We start from the raw sequence: 19782 nt of genomic DNA on the forward strand, positions 1-19782 counted from the left end.
AAGGGAAACCAACACAAAGACTAACGACCGATTTCCCAGAGTCAAAATCTTGGACTCCACAGCATTAACTCAAGTATAAGTGGCCCATAGATAGACACAAAGATCTGGAGTAACTCAGCGGGTAAGGCAGCATCTCTGGAGAACATGGATAGGTGATGTTTTGGGTCGGGACCCTTCTTCAAACTGACTCCAGAAGGGTCCCGATATGAAGCGTTACCTATCCTTTTTCTCCAGAGATGCTGCTCGACCAGTTGAGTTACACCAGCACTTTGTGTCTATCTTTGGTATAAACCAGCATCTGCAGTTATTTGTTTCTACACAATGAGTGGCCCATGCTACTTATAATTGTCCACAAAAACCTACAAAATGCAGTCCCACAAAATGCATGTTGTGAAGTCATTGCATATGCTCCGTGGCAAATGGGCACATGTTACATGCGCAGACACATTTATCTTTGGTTGGTGTAGAAACATTTGGAAATAATAATATGGGACAAATGTAACAATCGGTTTGACAGGACAAATTAATTCAAATCAGCAGAGATTTCGAAAAGGCAAATCATAACTGACTAAGCAAAGTTAATCATCTAATGAAGTAACAGAAGATTGTTGTCATGACTTCCAAAAGGCAGATAAATTCCAGGTTAATGAGTGAGATTAAGTCACTCGAGATGGAAAAGGTTAAATATTAAATGCTCAAAATTATTAGTAATTGGTAAAGGAAGTTAAGGGGGTAAAAATTCAAACAAGCCTGACAAAATTACTCTGCAAAACATTAGAGACGTGCGGGTTGATAGGTTAATTAGCTGCTGCAAATTGTTCCTTGTGAGTAGGTAAGTGGCACAATCTGGGGGGTAATTGATACCAATATGGAGAGAATAAAATTGGATTAGGTTAGTGTAGGATTAGTGTAATGGTCAGTGTGGACCCGGTGCACCAAAGGGCCCATTTCCATTCTGTACCTCTTATCAAAAATAACTTCCATATGAAACTCTGAAAGCATGTTACAATTAGGGTGGAGGGTGGAGGATTATTTCAATGAATTTCAAGGGGCTGAATGGTCTTGCTCAACCATATCTGTCTGGGAAAATCTACTGAAACGTTTTGTACTGCTGGACATTTTATTTTTACTCTAATAAAATCTCAGGAACCTTTTCCCAAAGTAATTATTTTTACGGATATTTTTAAGGCAGAGATTGACAGATTCTTGATTAGTACGGGTGTCAGGGGTTTGGGGGAGAAGGCCGGAGAATGGAATTTACACATGCTCCCTGTAACTGAGTGTTTTCTCTGGGTGCACCTGTTCCACCCCATCCCAAAAATGTACTAGGTAGTCTGAAGAAGGGTCTCGACCCGAAACATTGCGTATCTATGTTCTCCAGAGATGCTGCCTGACCGGCTGAGTTACTGTGTCCTTGATTTAAAACCAGCATCTGCAATTCCTTGTTCCTCTCAATCAGTTGGTTAATTGGTTAATCCGAGTTACGACTAACCTGGTGCTTGTCAAAAGAACCAAGGGGAGGTTGGTGTGCGTGAAAGAGGAGCAGCTTATCAAGGGGTTGAAAGGGAAAGATAGATCAGCCATGATCGAATGGCAGAGTAGACTTGATGGGTCGAATAGCCTAAATCTGCTCCTTTCACCTATGAGTTTATTCTCAGCTCACTCTTGCCATTCATCTCTGGATTCTTTCTGAATACAGGGTTTAACGAACTGCACACAAGATTGCCAGCATGCTCTTACCTGTTTAGAACAACTGCTGTGTAGCGTCTCTCCACAAAAATAATCCCACAAAGTATGTTAGTAAAAGGAGATGGAAAGTTAGTGTCAGCCTTTTCTTTCTCCTCTATTTCTTCGTCTTCATCCTCAGAATCACTCCACGACACATAATTGTCCTGGTTCCTGTTGTTGTACCACTCGACACTTTCAAACTGCTGCCGCTCAAAAGGTTTGTACTCGTGCAAGATTTCCAACAGTTTGCTAACTTTCGGGGTCACGTATTTCAGATCGAGAGTAGCAGGTGAGAAGTGTTCTTCACAGAGTGCATGAATTTTCCTCAGAAGAGTATCTGTAAACAAAAGGAACTTCCTGTTCAACTCCTCCTGCTCATGTTTTATGTATTTCTGGAGTTCCCTCACCATCATCCCAGCCACTTTATCAGCACACCATGGCCCCAGAACGGTTAGCACAGCACGGCAATCCACCAATACCTACAGTGAATATAGAAACACAAAGACTCACTGGATGAACTGACAATTCATTATTCCCTTTAAGTAATAAACCATACAGATTAATTTAATATTCATGGTGTACAAAAATAATATCACATGGGTCAATGCTGGATATCTCATTCTAGCCTAGTAGCATCTCACAGCCATGGGAGCTGACTAATTGTCTCAGGGGTTTCTCCCATATGAAAAAAAAACTGTTTTTGACACAACATAACCAGTTAGCAATCATCTCACCATGTTGAGTTGCTGGGAAAGGTTACTGATTTTATAGCATGCTGAAATTACTGAACCCATGCGCGCCGCCGGTCTGCAAAAAGCCGACTCAACCTGCTACTGAAATCTCTATCGACAGCAGACAGATAATGGGAACGGTCTCCTGTTACAACGTGGGTCACGAGGGAACTGCTGCTGGGGATTAGACCAGAAGGCTCGGCCGACTGGGAATATATCCTTCGGTGGGTGTAGAAGGGCGGGGCATTGAGAAGGCATGTGCATAGATTTACAATCTTTTCCTTCACTGAAACTCTGAATCAAAGCCCCGTAAAACTATTCACTGAGGTGATATAAAACCAATGCATACAAGATGTCCGTTCAACACTCCCTGTTCAAATGTCTTTGTTGATTTGGCGTATACACAAATAGGGCAAGTTGCCATTTCATTCAAGTCAAGGGTGATTGGGTGACTATCAAATGGTGGTACTAAGGGCCATGGGGAGGAGGGTGATACTAAAATGACCAATTGTAACAAATATTTAGTAAGCACACATTAAAACTAAGATCTTCCATTTTGTTTGGAGGGCATCTACAACACACGATGCCTCAGAAAAGCCACCAGCATCCACAAAGACTCTTCACACCCCTGCAACAGTCTGTTCGAACTTCTACCATCGGGCAGACGATACAAGGCCTTCTACGCCCGCACCTCCAGACTCAGGAACAGCTTCATCCCCAGGGCCATAGCTGCTATGAACCGGTCCTGCTGAGCCCGATGGTCACATTGCACAGTGATCCGGCACAGATCTACTTGCACTTTATTCTGTTTTAAAACTGTTACAATTTGTTTCATTGGGTTGTTTAAATTAATACTGACTAGCTAATTAAATTATTGCATCGTATGGGAGGCGCATTCCCAATCTCGTTGTACCCCTGTACAATGACAATAAAGATATATTGTATTGTATTGTATTTGTTTCGACCTCAATTGTTCTGGGAGAAAACATTACAATTTATTGTACAATTACTATTGAATTTTTATAATAAACAGGCAAATTTACTTCAATTAATGTCATAAATTTAAATTTGTAATGCAGTTCATCATTTAGTAAACAATAAAAAGGCAAAACAGCACAGATGCTGGAAACCTGTAAAAAAAATAAAAAATGCTGAAACTACTTAACAGGTCATCAGTAATTATTCATCTTTCCACAGTTGCTGCCCAACCTGCTGAGTATTTCCAGTATTCAATTTATTAAAATCAACTAGTTCCCAGTGGGATCAAAAATTAAAGTCATGAGTATCCAAGAAGGTAAAGGATTTAGAAATTATCCAAAGTTATACTGATAAACTAAACCTTATCGTGGTAGTTTCGTAGTACACTAAACATAAGCTTGGCTGTTAATAAAAAAATATCATCAATATAAATGAAAAAATATCTGCATCTGGTTAGCTTTGGTTAAAATTAAACAAAGTTTCACATTAATGGATCTCAGAAGTGATTTGGATTGTCAAGCTGACCTTCCCTGCTAAAAAGAAAAGCATTGCACCATGAATGTACATTTTACCTTAAGGAAAAAAATAATTGCCTAAGACCCAAACTCACCAGCTCACAGCAATCTTCATTCCACATGTCACGTAAAGGTTTCCCAGGATATCCCACTCGACTCAATAACTAGCTATGTTAACAGCAATTGTGGGATGCACAAGTGGTAGTTCTCAGAAAACTAATTTAGAATGCAAAAAATGACCTGGTTTTCATTAGGTACCCCTGCCTCCAGCACTAAGAAGTTTGATGCTTTTTAAATCCCCACTGAAGTGTCGTGCCTCCTTCTTCAAATCTAAACAGGGCTCTCAGAAGCTGGTGCCTCTATCCGACTGGAAGGGATTTCTCACAAACACATCACAGGAACCTGCCAGGCTTCACTCAGCAACTTCGCTCAAGTAAATAATGTTTGAAACCTTGTCAAGTGCGACAAATTTGTAAACAATTCATAGAAAACCGCAGAACTGGAACACAAAGAGTACAAACACATACCTGCTTAGGGACTGAAGTTGGGCCTCGATCATCACAGTGCGCAGATACATTATTGAAGTCATTAATAAAATTAAGTGCTTCGTCCAATTCTTTTAAAAGCTTTTTATATAATCCACTTTTATCCTCATATGGGCCACAATCGAGCACAACTTCATGAGGCTGAGAAGAATACCTATTAGGTAGGAGAGAGAGAATAAATGAAGCATAAATTAATGAATTAAATTAAGGGAGTGAGTATGGTGCAGTAAGAATGTAGACAAATTGAAGACAGGTAGAATCGGCAATAAATGCTGGCCTAGCTGGGAGGACCCTTATCCTGAGAAGTGAATAAATCTGCAAAAACAGGTAAAATTAGCAACAGAAACAAAGCAAATGGAATATAATGAAGCCAACTGTGAGAACAGAAAGGCAGACCTATTTCAACTGTGAAAGGTTAATGAATGCTGATATGAAGAGAAAGTTGACTGCTTTCATGCAAGAAACATTGAAGGTCAGCAGTAATAATGAAGTGTAGGATTAGCATGTCGGGTGGCATCTGTAGAGAGGGAAAGAGTTAACCTTTCAAGTTGATCGAGTCCAGTAGCTTTCACCTAAAAAGCTGACAGTTCCTCTCCCTCCACAGATGCTGCTCGACCCTCCATGTTCCTCCAGTAGACTGTTAGAGATATGAGGGACTGCAGATACTGGAATCTTGAACAAAACACTAAGTGCTGGAGTAACAGCAAGTCAGACAGCATCTATGGAGGAAATGGATGGGGATATTTCAGATTGGAACCCTTCAGATTGTTTATTGGTTAACATTAGCTAAAATTAGCTTAACGTCAATGGGCAGTGAATCAAACCAGTAGTGGCCATCTAATCTTGCAGCAGATCAAATAATTATGTTTCACACTGGACTACGTTCATAACCAAGTTGAAGTTCAGAAGAGTTCAGGTGAGGGTGAATACTTGCTCTCAGAAAGGAGAGTTTTCATTTAAAACAAAGTAAATATTTCAGAAATCAGTTTATAAAGGATGGCACTATAGCACTGCAGGGAGTCTCAGGGTCAGTTCTGACATATGGGGACTTTACACATTCTTCCTGTCACAGAGTTTTCTCTGGGTGCACCTGTTCCATCCCCTATTCCAAAAACACACTAGGTAGTCTGATGAAGGGACTCAACCCGAACGTTGCCTATGTTCGCCAGAGATGCAGCCTGACCTGCTGAGTTACCCCAACACTTTGTCTCTTTTTGTTTTAAAACCAGTATTTGCAATTCCTTGTTTCTCCTAACTAGCTGGTTTATTGGTTCGTCCGAGTTACCACTGACCAGTTGCATGCCAGGAGAACCAAGGGGAAGTTGATGTGGATGAAAAAGGAGCAGCTTATCAAGATGCAAGTGGAGGCAAGGGATTGCTGAGCCTGGTCCGAGAGCTGGCCTTCTGTCATTATAGACAATAGGTGCAGGAGGAGGCCATTGGGCCCTTCGAGCCAGCACCACCATTCAATGTGATCATGGCTGATCATTCTCAATCAGTACCCCGTTCCTGCCTTCTCCCCATACCCCCTGACTCCGCTACCCTTAAGAGCTCTATCTAGCTCTCTCTTGAATGCATTCAGAGAATTGGTCTCCACTGCCTTCTGAGGCAGAGAATTCCACAGATTCACAACTCTCTGACTGAAAAAGTTTTTCCTCATCTCGATTCTAAATGGCCTACCCCTTATTCTTAAACTGTGGCCACTTGTTCTGGACTCCAACATTGGGAACATGTTTCCTGCCTCTAACGTGTCCAACCCCTTAATAATCTTATACGTTTCGATAAGATCTCCTGTCATCCGTCTAAATTCCAGTGTATACAAGCCTAGTCGCTCCAGTCTTTCAACATATGACAGTCCCGCCATTCCGGGAATTAACCTAGTAAACCTACGCTGCACGCCCTCAATAGCAAGAATATCCTTCCTCAAATTTGGAGACCAAAACTGCACACAGTACTCCAGGTGAGGTATGAAACAGGAAAACAATTATGAAAATAGCAATGTATATTTACAACTCACTTGTCCAACACCACTAGGTCAGTGGCAGTCTCTGCACTGCTCCTGAGAATCTTTTCCAGCTTCAGAATCTTCTCCTCCAGTTCAGAAGGGTCACATTTCCCGTTTAAAATGGAGGCAGTTAATCCCAAGATACGAGGGCACGAGGGATTTTCCTCGCACATCTGAGAAGCAGGAAGATAAAGTTAGGATAGTGCTCACACAAAAAGAATGAATCAATCTAGATGTTTATTTACTTTTAATTATCAAATTCAGATCATGAGAGTCACCAGTTGTAAAGTTAAACGTTGATTTACAACCGGCTGCAGTCCTTACATTGAGGGAAGTAAAACAATCCATTGAACCCAGAGCCCTTTATTCAGCAGCTATTCCATGAAATATCCCAGTAAACCCATTGATAACAGACATGGAGAGGGCCTGGCTGGTTTGCCATTCATCCAGCACCATGCAAAGAATGACCAGCAGAAAGATGCCAAGGAAGAACATATCTTCCCAGTAGCCACAAAATGCTGGAGTAACTCAGCGGGACACGCAGCATCTCTGGAGGGAAGGAATGGGTGACGTTTCGGGTCGAGACCCTTCTACATATCTTCCCAGTATGCAGCCTGCTTCGGCTGGTCATTTTCTAAAGAGGAAAATATTTTCTCCTGAAAAATCCACTTTTAGCTGTCAAACATATCCTTTCAGAATTTATAAAATCTAGTACAATAATAATTCCAGCACTTAAAAAAACGAAAATTCCGAAGTAATAGTCATATCGAATTCCTAAGTAATAATCATCTGAATTCCAAATTCAGATTACAGATGAAACAAAATATTTTAACGATGCAGCATTTGTTATTCAGTTTAGTTAAGTTCAGAGATACAGCATGGAACTAGGCCCTTCAGCCCACCAAGTCCACACCGACCATCGATCACCCATTCGTGCTAGTTTTAGGTTATCCAACTTTCTCATCTACTCCCTATACACTAGGGACTTTTTTTTAAATAGAGAGGCCAATCAACCCTGAAATCCTCACATCCTTGGGATATGGGAGGAAACTAGAGCAGCCAGATAAAACCCCTGCTGTCACAGGGAGAACATACAAAAGTCACACAGACAGCAACTGAGGTCAGGATCAATCCGGCTCTCTGGCACGATGAGACAGCGGCTCTACCAGCTACAACATCATGGCACCATTATATGGTAGTCTCATTTGTTTTGGAGCTGCTTAATTTTTTATGCCAGTAGTGACATATTGGGTAGCATCCTCATTAAGTCAAAGGGTTCTGGTTTTGTGCACTACCCCACTAATGTAGACACAAAAAACCCACACTGACATTATAGTGCAGAAGAAAGAAAATGCTTTATTGTCAGATTGGGTTGTTTGGAAAAGAGACCTGATTAAAACACAAGATCTTGAGGGGTCTTGATGGGAGGGATGAGGCAAGGATGTTTCCTCTTGTGGGGAATCTAGAACTAAAAGGTCACTACTGTATTCAGAAATAAGGAGCTTCCCATCTACTAAGGTTCTAGTCTTTGGTACTCTCTCCCACAAAGGGCTGTGGAAGAAGTTGTCATGCAGAGGTAGGTAGATTTTAGATCAATAAGGGATGAAAGGTTATGCAAAGTAAACAAGAACATAACAGTTGAAAGTTATAAATCAGATTAATCACGTTAAACTCCAGAGCAGCAACAGGGTCCAAGTGACCTACCCCCTGGTCTTAATACACACGGTTGCATGTGCTGACGTTCAGGTGAGGCATTAAACCACCAGTCTTACTGACGGGGCCCAAATAATGTCACTAGTTCACTTTTCCCCTCATTCTGGCTAAGATTTACTACTCTATTGATGTAACCAAAAAACTTTTCTGCTGCTGTCTGGGAGTGCTCTGTGTAAATTGGCTGCTAGATTTTAAAATTTCAAAAGATTTCATTGACTGTAAAGCACGTTAGGATATTTGGAATGAGACCAACAAAAGGCACCATTAAAATCAATCTCTATCCTTCTACTGTTTAAGCCAGGCAGGGTCAAGTAACGAGTAACGTATCCACACCACTGATGTAAACTTTTACAAAGTAATAAACAGTTAAAATTACAAGTTCTACATGTCAGATGGATAATGGTAAAACTGCAACATTAGCAATTTTACAGATGACAGCACTTGTCATTCCAAGATCTCTTATTTTTAGAAAAGTGAATGGTGAACACTCTTTGGCACAATACACCATGTCATTAAAAGTTCAACATGTGACCCTGCCAGCAGCGAACCGATCAAAATTTCCCGACTTAAAGATGACTTTTAAGTGCATCTGAGTAAAAATGTCATTTTACAAATATTTAAATCGTTTAGGCTTTATCAGAGGAAACACAAGTCTCTGCAATTCTTGCCAGATGCAATAAAAATTCCAATAAATACTCCATAGCCTCTCCACCCACAGGATTAGACAAATCAATCAAGTTGACAAGTTCAATAACACAAATGAACTCCACTTTTAACAAAGAGCAATAATGGCGAACAAAGCTCAGTACGAAGCCTTTCGTCTGAAAAATTGCCTCCATCATGCCACAGGGAGGTAGCGTGGAGAAAGTAAAAGAGAAACAGCTGCTACATTTCTATAATCAATTTGGACATTTTCACTATCGAACATATTCATGGGATGAGCTGAGTGAGATAGAGATACAGGTCTAGATTGGTGCCATACACTCCATAGATAGGCATTCTATTTTCATTTTACTTTGACATCATATATCCGTGAATTTGTGTATTGTTCATCTAGAAGATTTGACTGCTTGACTAATACTACACCAGACAGCTAAAAGGAAATATGACTGACAGTGATTTGTAGAAACCAGATAATTACGTTGTCACAATATTTAAAGAAAGTATAAACAATACTCATGCATCACACACAAGTATTTGTTGCCGTCTTACGTCAATCTGCCTTGGAGGAACAATTGAATGAAAAGAGAGCCCTCAGAACCTGCAGGTGGCAATGTTTTTTGGGGGTTAATGGTTATTGGTTACTCCTGTAGGTGGATGCTGGAAAAATCAGGGGGGATTCGCATAGGCAATGGAGCCAAAATAAGTTACAAGGAAGAAATGAAATGATGGGCTAGCTGAGAGTTGACTTCAACAGTTGCCTTCTATGTCACTATGAAATTATGAAGATGAAAAATTGTGTACACTTTCTTCATTGTTAAGTCCCAATGTTTACTGAAAAAAAGGAAACAATGCGAAACCATTGCAGGGAGTCACACAGACAATAGTGTTGTTTCAATACCCCTAAATCCCTCTCAAACATTATTTAAACCTGAATTTTAAAGAAAACAAATATAGGAGCTGGGAACATCAAATCAAATTGCCCAGTACCCACCACATCACCACCCCCGCGGAAACAGGCCCTTCGGCCCACCGAGTCCGCGCCGCCCAGCGATCACCGCACATTAACACTATCCTACACACACTAGGGACAGTTTTTACATTTACCCAGTCAATTAACCTACATACCTGTACATCTTTGGAGTGTGGGAGGAAACCGAAGATCTCGGAGAAAACCCACGCAGGTCACGGGGAGAACGTACAAACTCCGTACAGACGGCGCCCGTAGTCAGGATCGAACCTGAGTCTCCAGCGCTGCATTCGCTGTAAGTCAGCAACTCTACCGCTGCGCCACCGTGCCGCCCATATCATGGCCGATTTATTTTTCCTTCTCAACCCCATTTTCCTGCCTTCTCCCCATAACCTTTGACGCCCTTACTAATCAAAGAACCTGTCAATCTCTGCTTTAAAAATAAGCAATGACTTGGCCTCCACAGCAGTCTGTCATACCTTCATAATTTCCTGATAGGGATGGTCTTTAATTGCAAGGTGACATTCATCAAACACCAGCAGGTTGATATTCGAGAGGAGAATGTAGCCTCTCTTCAATATGTGCAAGAAGATGTGGCAAGTCATAACTAACACCTGTGCAAACACAACAAAGGGAAGAACAAGATCAATCTCAGTGGATTTTAGATAAAAAAATCATTAAGCCCAGTTAAGATAGGCTACTCGCTATGCGACACAAACCGCACTCTCTCAAAAGTAAGAAATTACCAATTGTATTGTGTTTTTATGGATGGTCAATAAATACTGGCCTTCCCAGCATCATTCAGGTCCTGACAACGATTAAAGAAATAACACGTCAGAATACCTGCTGTCCACTGAAGCGTTTACACCATTCTTCCCTTGTCCATGACTCAACGTTCTCCATAACAGAATACTCCCCAACCTTCAGATCAGAATGAGTCTTGACAGCTGCTGCTAGTTGAGCCACAGAGGATGCTAGGATACAAAATCCTCTGTGTTACACACTGCACACTCTTTCCAGAAACACAAATATCATCTCTATTTAATTTCCCAACGTACAGTTGTATTAGTCATAGAATCATATCGCACAGAAACAAGCCCTCCGGTCCAACACGTCCATGCTGACCTAGTTGCCCCATTTATGTTGGAAAAGGACAGACTGTACAATTTAAACGTTGTCATTTCAGAAGGTTGAAGTGGCTGCACTACTAGATAAATGATACTTACTTGAACTAACTAAAAACACAGTCTGTGAGCCATTCTTGTTGAACTGTCCCCTGATCTGATGAGATAACTCCTTTGTGAGTAGCACTGCAATAAAAGTCTTCCCTGAGCCAGTATTTAAACAAACGATAGTATTATGTTCCAAAGCTGCTTCTAGAAGTTCAACCTGTAAAAGACAACAAATCTTTCAGTTTTCAAGCAAGATATAATGGCGAAACTTTGTTAATGTACTCTCCATTCTCGGCAGTGATTCCTCAGTTGAGTTCAGTACAGTTTAGTTTATTGTCACTTGTACCGAGAGGTACAGTGAAAAGCTTTTGTTGCGTGCTAACCAGTCAGCAGAAAGAGAATAGATGATTACAATCGATCCATTTACTGTGTATAGATACATGATAACATTTAGTGCAAGGTAAAGCCAGCAAAGTCCGATCAAGGATAATCCGAGGGTCATCAAAGAGGTAGATAGTAGTTCAGCCCTGCTCTCTGGTTGTGGTAGGATGATTCAGTTGCCTGATAACAGCTGGGAAGAAACTGTCCCTGAATCTGGTGGTGTGCGTTTTCACACTTCTATACCTTTTGCCTGATGGGAGAGGGGAGAAGAGGGAGTGGCCAGTGTGCGACAACAAACAATTAAACAACTAACAGTCGGCTTCCCATGCCATACTTGAGCAAGAGTCAGAATTGCCAAGTCCTTTTGGTCATGGTATGCATTGTGGCTGAGTATAATCTTATGCCCAAGCATAGTCTACATGGAAAGACCATTTGGCCTTATTTCTACGCTGTACAATTCTATGACTATCAAATAGTAGTTTGGCTTGCAATGACAGTACTAAATGGATTGCAACGACTGTGTGTAGTTCTGGCTGCCACATGGGAAGGATGTGATTGCACTGGAGTCTCAGAGTCATAGGACACAGAAACAGGTCCTTCAGCCGACCAAGATGCCTCATCTACACCAGTCCCACCTGCTTGTGTTTGGCCCATATCCCTCTAAACATTTCCTATCCATGTACCTGGCCAAGTGTCTTTTGAATGCTGTTATAATACCTGCCTCAACTACCTCCTCTGGCAACTTGTTCCACAAGCCCACCATCCTCAGAGTTAAAACTTTGCCCCCCAGGTTCCTATTAAATATTTCCCTTCTCACCTTGAGATAAAGATTCTTGATTCTCCTACTCCTGGTAAATGAGGGCACACAGAGGTTTAGCTTAGTCTAATTTATTATTGTCACGTGTACCACGGTATCGTGAAAAAAATATTTTTGCATGCTATCCATTCAGCGAAAAGACTACATGACTTCACCAAGATGTCGCCTGTGAAGAGTTAAGTTGAGGGAAGATGAGATAGGTTGGGTTTATGTTTTTTGGAACAGAGGAGGCTGAGGGGAGGACCTGATTGAAGCTTTAAAAAATTATAAGGGGCATCCATGGGGAGAAATCTCTTGAGTACCTCCATCTAAATGGAATCTAAAACCAGAAGCCATGAATTTAAGGCAATAGCTAGGAGATTCCGAGGATATCCATGCAAGATGTTTATTTTACCTCACGAATGGTTAGAATCTGGAATACATTGCCTGTGGGGCAGAGACTCTGAACATTTTAGTATTTAGACGAGCACTTGAATTACTACGGCATGGAAGGCTATGGGCCGGATGCTGGAAAATGGGATATTTCCTTAATGGACATGGTAGGATGAGGTGTTTCAATGCTGTACGAATGTTTTGACTTTGAAGTCACACTAGCTCCGGTGGGATGCAAACTCATTTACAGGTCAAGAATCAATTACTCTAGACACCAGTCCGGTTTCATATCCACAATGCTAATGGAAAAGGGATTGAGGAACAAAACAAAGTCTATAATTTAACTCATTTTGTCTGTTCAGGGCACGAGGTTTAACGATTGGTCTTAGCAAGTTTAACAAGGGTTTACTGCTTTCCTCATTCTATTTTGCATCATTTACATTTGCCATGAAACAACACATACCTGATATTTCCTTGGTGTAAAAATGTTATCATGGATAGCTTCCTGTTGCCACGGCAGTCCAAAAAAAGGGCCCATTGGTGATGAAGCAGGCGTCATGAGCTGTAATCCTGCCATGCTGAGATTTCACAAGACAAGTCCTCTCATACATCCAGTGTTTCTGTCATTTCATTTGTTCCAGCAAAGACTGTTGGGGTAACCATTCAGAACAATGAATCATCCATTGTCAAAGAAAACTTCTTTACAATCCCAAAACATGAAGTGCCAGTGTAAACTTCAAAATCGACTAGTACCACTTTATTTGGAGATAGAGCCACACAGCAGGAAACCAGACCCTTTGACCCAACTCGTCCATGCCAACCAAGATGCCCCATCTAAGCTAGTTCCATTTGTCCCCGCGTTTGGGTCATACCGCTCTAAACAGTTCCTATCCATGTAGGCCAAGTGTCTTATGAATGCTGTTATAGTACCTGCCTCAACTACCTCCTCTGGCAGCTCATTCCATATACCCAATGAGTGAAAAAATCTTGCCCATCGCACCTTATACCCGTGTCCTCCGGTTTGATTCCCATACTGTGGGCAATAGACGCTCTGCATGTATCCTATCTATCCACCCCCCCGATGTTTTTTTAAATTCACCTCTATAACTCCTCAGCCTCCTGCGCTCCAAGGAACAGAGTCTGCCCAACCTTTCCCTAAAGCTAATCCCTCGAGTACTGGCAATATCCTCGTAACTCTATACGTTGGTTCCAAGTGTCTGATAAGAAACATAATTAGAAGTATGGTATTCGTCCACACAAGCTTGCTCTGCCATTCAGTAAGAGCATGGCTGATCCAAGGAATACAAGAAACTGCAGATGCTGGAATCTTGTGCAAAACACAGTGTTGGAGGAACTGGTTGGGACCCTTCAAACTGAAGAAGGTCCTGACCTGAAACGTTGCCTATCCACATCCTCCAAAGATGCCTCCTGTCCCGCTGAATTCCTCCAGCACTTTTGTGTTCTATGGATGATCATCAACATCATTTGGCCTCAACAACATTTTCCTGCATTCTCCACATACCACTTGATAATCTTTGGCACAGAGATAATTTTTCTGCGCTCTCCCAATATTTCTTGACTCACTTGTAATTTAAATGTTTCAGTCTTTATATTCAATGACCATCTTGCACTTCTCTGGAGAATCCTTTTAAAAAATAAATTCCTTAATTTGCCTGAAATTCAGGTTGAGTCCAGCCTGAAGGAGGGTCCCGACCTGAAACGTCATCTATCCGTGTTCTCTAGAGATAATGCCCAACCTGCTGAATTACTCCAGCATTTGTGTCTTTCTTTGGTATAAACTAGTATCCGCAGCTCCTTGTTTCTACAGTTGTTTACTTCTGGTGACACGGGTTAAGTCAGGAACAAAAAAAGAGCAGCATAACTTTCCAAGGCATGGATATGATCTTTGCCCAGATTTCTTGTCAGTTCCTGGTAATGACAGGGATGACTTTTAAAAGTACCATCATTGGTTAGGATTTACTTGAAAAAATCCAAAAATCTTCTAGCATTCCTGACACAATGAGCCTCATCTATTGTAACCATTTAAGGACACAAATAAACTAGCAAGGTTACATCTGAATTTTCAGGATCTTATTAGTTGATATCAAACCAAATTATTGAACTGAAACAGTTTTGGTTTGTCGATAAGTGAATGCTCCTGATAATGCCCCAGAACTTGAAAAACAATCTTTGGTTGGTTTCTGTAATTGTATGAGAAAGTAAAAAAGTGGGTCCCTTTTCTGTTCTGCCTCCCACTGCACGAGTCATTTAACCTTACTGCCTAATCGGCACAACTTTCATCTCTCCCCGCAGGGCGTTTGATGACTATATGGACTTTAGTAAGGCATTTGACAAGGTCCACATGGTAGGCTGATCCAGAATGCACCTAGGGTCCAAGGTGAGTGGCTAATTGGATCCAAAAATGATTTTCAATAGGAGGCAGAGGTAATGGCCTAATGGTGCTTTCTGATTAGAAACCTATCACCAGAGGTACACGAGGGATCAGTGCTGGAATCCTTGTTGTTTGTGATGTGCATTAACAACTTGGATATGAATGTAGAAGGCATAATTAGTAGGTTTTCAAGTGATACAAGCAGTGAGGGGGGTAAGGAAGGTTGTCTAAGGTTAGAGAAGGATATCATTAAGACAGAAATTGGGGAAGGTTTTTGGCAAATGGTATTTAATTCCGACAAATGGGAGGTCAAAGAGAGTACAGCATTTATAGTAAATGGTAGGGCACGGCTTCTCCGTGGATTGTCACCTTGTCGTGGAGGAGAAGCTCGTGTGGTCCTGAGATCCTGAGAGCGATGCCGTCTGGAGCTATGCTCCTGGTAGGGTCACCCATGGCAGTAAGGTCGAGGGGGAGGTCTCTGACAAAGAGCAATCCAACCAAGACCTCAGCGGTGGAACAGGTGGAGGATGACGGCTGACTTTAGTGGAGCGTCACAACGGCTGGGAAGGCGGATGAAGGCTGCAGCAGAAAAGGGTCCCCGGTCGTCTTGGACTCCATGCCACTGGATCCTGACCCCAGATCTGCCAAGGACCGTGTGGTGGCTGTCTGTGCATGTCTGCCCACGTTAAACAACGTCCTCCATGGACAGTCATACTCGCTTCGAGTGACCGCCGATGATGATGAGGGCACTGAGAAATGTTGATAAACAGGGAGTTGAGGTTTCATGTGACACCATAGGTAGACACATGACATGTTTGTCTTCGTAGTTTGAGCATAGAATACAAAAGTTGGGATGTTATTTTACAACTTTACAAAACACTGGTCAGTGCATTTGGAGTATTTATTATGTGCAGTTCTGAATACCACACTACAGGAAGGATGTGATTACACTGGAGTGAATGCAGAGGAGATTCACCAGGATATTGCCAGGATTGAAGAACTTCAGTTAAGGGGAGAGTCTGGATTTGTTTTCCTTAGTCAAGGAATCCTTACAATCTGCTGTGTATAAAATTAGAAGAGACGTTGATAGAATTCATATTTTCCTAATCTTTTTCCAACAGTAAAGGCAAGAAATCCAAGAGGGCATAGGGTTTGAGGAGAGAGGAAAGAAATTTAATGGGGATATGGGAGGACGAGGACACACACACACAGATGGTGATTGAAAGCTGGAACTCAATGCCAGAGGAGATGTGGAGTCAGATACAATCACAATGTTTAAGAGACATTTTGACACGTACAGAATGATTCGGACCAACTGCAGGCAAATGGGATGAGTGTAGATAGGCATTCAGGTTAGTGTGGATGTTGTGAGCCAAAGGACTTGTTTCTGTGTAAAGTTCAATGGCTGGGTGATAATACAATGACAGATGGGAGAATTATCTACAGAAGAATAACTTGAGGTACAAATAAGAAATTGTCAAGATAGTCTAATGAGGGGAGATGTGATGTTGTTGGGAAGATATTTTCCTTGGAGGGGAAGTCTATGAACATGTTCTCAGGATAAAAAGGTCCACATTTAATACTAAAATGAGCACTTCCTTCTCCCAATCCTTGGAATCCGCTACCCCAGAGAGCTGCAGATGCTAAGTCGTTAAATAAATTGAAGGTTGAAAGAAAGATTTTTGAATGTAGATCTATCAAAGATTATGGGATCAGGCAGGGAAGTGGAATTGAAGCCAACAATCACATCAGCCAAGATCTTATTGAATGCCTAAACATGCTTAAGGGACCAAATGGACATTCCTGTTCCTATTTCTGTGTTCCTATTCAATTTTCAGACAGAGCCTCTAGGGTACAAGTGACATGAACTCCAGCTCTTTTTTCAACTTTACCAGGAATATTTTCTTTAGCTTTTAGCATTCCATTGTTATTTATGCAAGAACAAAAACCTTTCTGGACAGGATCAATCCAATTATACATGCTAGAAACTACTGTTGTGATAACTGAGAACAGACATCAATGTCTAATATTTCTCTGCTTTTTAATGAAGTGACCAATCCGCCAATTAAATAAAACTTACATTGCGATTATAGAGAAAATGCTGCACAGATGTGTTGAGTAGTTCTTTAGTTCTGATTGACAGCATTTTTAGCCAAGTTTTTAAAAGAAAATATGGAACAACGTCACAGGATCGAGACACAAGACATTGCAGAGGCTGAAATCTTGAGGGAAAACACGGTGTTGGAATAATTCAGCGGGTCAGGCAGCATCTGTGGAGGGAATGGACTGATGACGCTTCGGGTCAGGATGCTTCATTAGACTGATGCAGTGGGGAAGGGGAGAGAAAGCTGGAAAAGAGCTCTGGGAGGGACAAAGCCTGGCAAGTGAAAGGTGGAATATAGACACAAAAGGCTGGAGTAACTCAGCGGGTCAGGCAGCATCTCTGGTAAAAAGGGGTATTTTGATTGACAGATGGGTGGAGCAAGGAACAAGGTTTTCAATGTACACAATAATCAAGCTTTTAGAAATAATCAGGATAGCGGATTCTAAATATGTACCATCTCTGAAGGGTAAGGTGTATGTCATTTATGACCAAAACTCCTTCTCTTAGACATAACCACCTACCTCTTATTCTCAAACTGCGGCAGATTCCTCACTCAAGGGAAACATTCTCAATGACCATTAAGTTCTGATTTTTTTTTTTAGAGTTTCAATGAGATTGCCTCTCATTTCCCTAAATTACACAACCTGGAGTACCTGCCTACTCAAATCTCACTTTATACGACAAGCACGTCACCAGTGTGGTACCAGCCTGGTAAATTACCAGTGTACTTCTTCTACGGGCTGGATGTCTTGTGTTAGACAAGGATGACAAAACTGTACACAATATTCCAAGTGTAGTCAACTAAGGCTGTATACAATTACAATCAGACATTTTTACTTCTGTAATCAAATCATCGCACAATAAGGCCATCGTACCATTAGCACTCCGAAACATTTGCTGCACCTGGACATTGGACTTCTGTGTAGAGGTATGCCCAGGTCCCTTTGAAATCAACACTACCCAATCTCTCACTGTGTAACGAATGCTGCTTTCGGTTTTGCACCCCACAATGGATGATCTCACGTTTGTCAACATTATATCCTATCTGCCATATGCTCACCTATGTACTCCGCTTGTCCATATTTCCTTAAAGTCTAGGAAGGAACTAAAATGCTGGTTTACGCCAACGTTAGACACAAAATGCTGGAGTAACTCAGCAGGTCAGGCAGCATCTTTGCAGAAACGGAGTAGGTGACGTTTTGAGACGAAACCCAAATCGCTACAAATAGTAGCGGTATGGGGGAAACTGGCTGCATTCCTTGTCATCTTCAACATTCCATTAATTTTGGAATAGTTTAGTTCCCACAATTTAGAAGGCAGCAAATGTATACACTGGAATTTAGAAGGATGAGAGGAGATCTTATCGAAACGTATAAGATTATTAAGGGGTTGGACACGTTAGAGGCAGGAAACATGTTCCCAATGTTGGGGGAGTCCAGAACAAGGGGCCACAGTTTAAGAATAAGGGGTAGGCCATTTAGAACTGAGATGAGGAAAAACTTTTTCAGGCAGAGAGTTGTGAATCTGTGGAATTCTCTGCCTTAGAAGACAGTGGAGGCCAATTCCCTGAATGCATTCACGAGAGAGTTAGATAGAGCTCTTAAGGATAGCGGAGTCAGGGGGTATGGGGAGAAGGCAGGGACGGGGTACTGATTGAGAATGATCAGCCATGATCACATTGAATGGCAGTGTTGGCTCGAAGGGCCGAATGGCCTCCTCCTGCACTTATTGTCTATTGTAAGCCCACCATTTGATAAAGGAAAAGAAAATGGGTAACTGTAAAGCTGACAGCAGCAGTGCAGATAACCCTGCCATTCATTATTAAAGGATCAGCAACTGGTAGAAAGCAATAGGACCAAGCACAGATTTATCAAAGAGAAAATGTTTGATAAATGACTAAAATTTATTTTAAGATTGTAACTAGCTAGTAGGATAGGGGTTGACTAGTGGATATTATGTGTTTGGATTTTATAAATGGCAAAATTAGAACACATTAGAACAAAATTAGAGCATATGGGATTGGGGGTAATATAAAACAGAACAGAATGGAATGAGAATTGGTTGTACACCATAAGAATAAACAGGTCAATTTTACTTAGGGTGACAGTAACTATTTGGACCATTGCTTGAGCTCTCACCTGTTAACAATTCACATCAATACTTGGATGAGGGGACCGAGCATGCTGGGTGATGGGCAACAAGACTTGCGGAGGATGAAGAGAGGATTCAAGGGATAGGTTAGGTAAACGGACACATTGGGTGAACAAAAGCACAACATTAACGAGGGCACAGCGGGCTAGTTACTGCTCGTCTTTAATTGGAGGGAGGATTTGAAAACAAGGGAAAATTGCAATTACACAGGTCCCCAATGAGAATGCATCTGGAATACGTTGCACAGGTCTGGTCTCCCACTGCAAGGAGGATATATTTGTGATTGTAGATTCACCAGACTGATTGTTGGGATTGGATGGATGGGTGGAGGCAAAGTCATCTTAGGAAGAGATGAAGCACACTAGGCTCAGGTTGAGAAGTATGGTAGCTAATCTCATTTAGATGTGCTCAGTTCTTACTGGATTTGAGGGAAGTGTTTCCTCAGGTTGGGATTTCTCAAACCAGGTAAGCCTCAAACTAAGGGCTTGCTCTTTCATAATTCAACCGAAAGGAAATATCTTCAACCATTTCTTAGATCTCTCATTTTT

At 41.5% G+C, this 19782-nt stretch overlaps 1 protein-coding gene across 2 annotated transcripts in view; it reads right to left on the reverse strand.

Moving 5' to 3' along the window:
* The window catches only part of dicer1 (dicer 1, ribonuclease type III), a 117956-nt gene that overhangs the window by 52487 nt on the left and 45687 nt on the right, over nucleotides 1–19782 (reverse strand). For both annotated transcript variants that reach the window (XM_078406960.1, XM_078406958.1), the window contains 7 exons: nucleotides 13051–13234; nucleotides 11072–11234; nucleotides 10689–10819; nucleotides 10325–10459; nucleotides 6515–6675; nucleotides 4480–4651; nucleotides 1741–2207 (listed from right to left, as the gene is read on the reverse strand). In XM_078406960.1, the coding sequence (XP_078263086.1) occupies nucleotides 1741–2207; nucleotides 4480–4651; nucleotides 6515–6675; nucleotides 10325–10459; nucleotides 10689–10819; nucleotides 11072–11234; nucleotides 13051–13164 (1343 nt within the window). In that variant the 5' untranslated portion in view covers nucleotides 13165–13234. The remainder of the gene's footprint in view (nucleotides 1–1740; nucleotides 2208–4479; nucleotides 4652–6514; nucleotides 6676–10324; nucleotides 10460–10688; nucleotides 10820–11071; nucleotides 11235–13050; nucleotides 13235–19782) is intronic.

The sequence above is a fragment of the Rhinoraja longicauda genome, chromosome 10 (assembly GCF_053455715.1).
Source record: "Rhinoraja longicauda isolate Sanriku21f chromosome 10, sRhiLon1.1, whole genome shotgun sequence".
Lineage (NCBI taxonomy): Eukaryota > Metazoa > Chordata > Chondrichthyes > Rajiformes > Arhynchobatidae > Rhinoraja > Rhinoraja longicauda.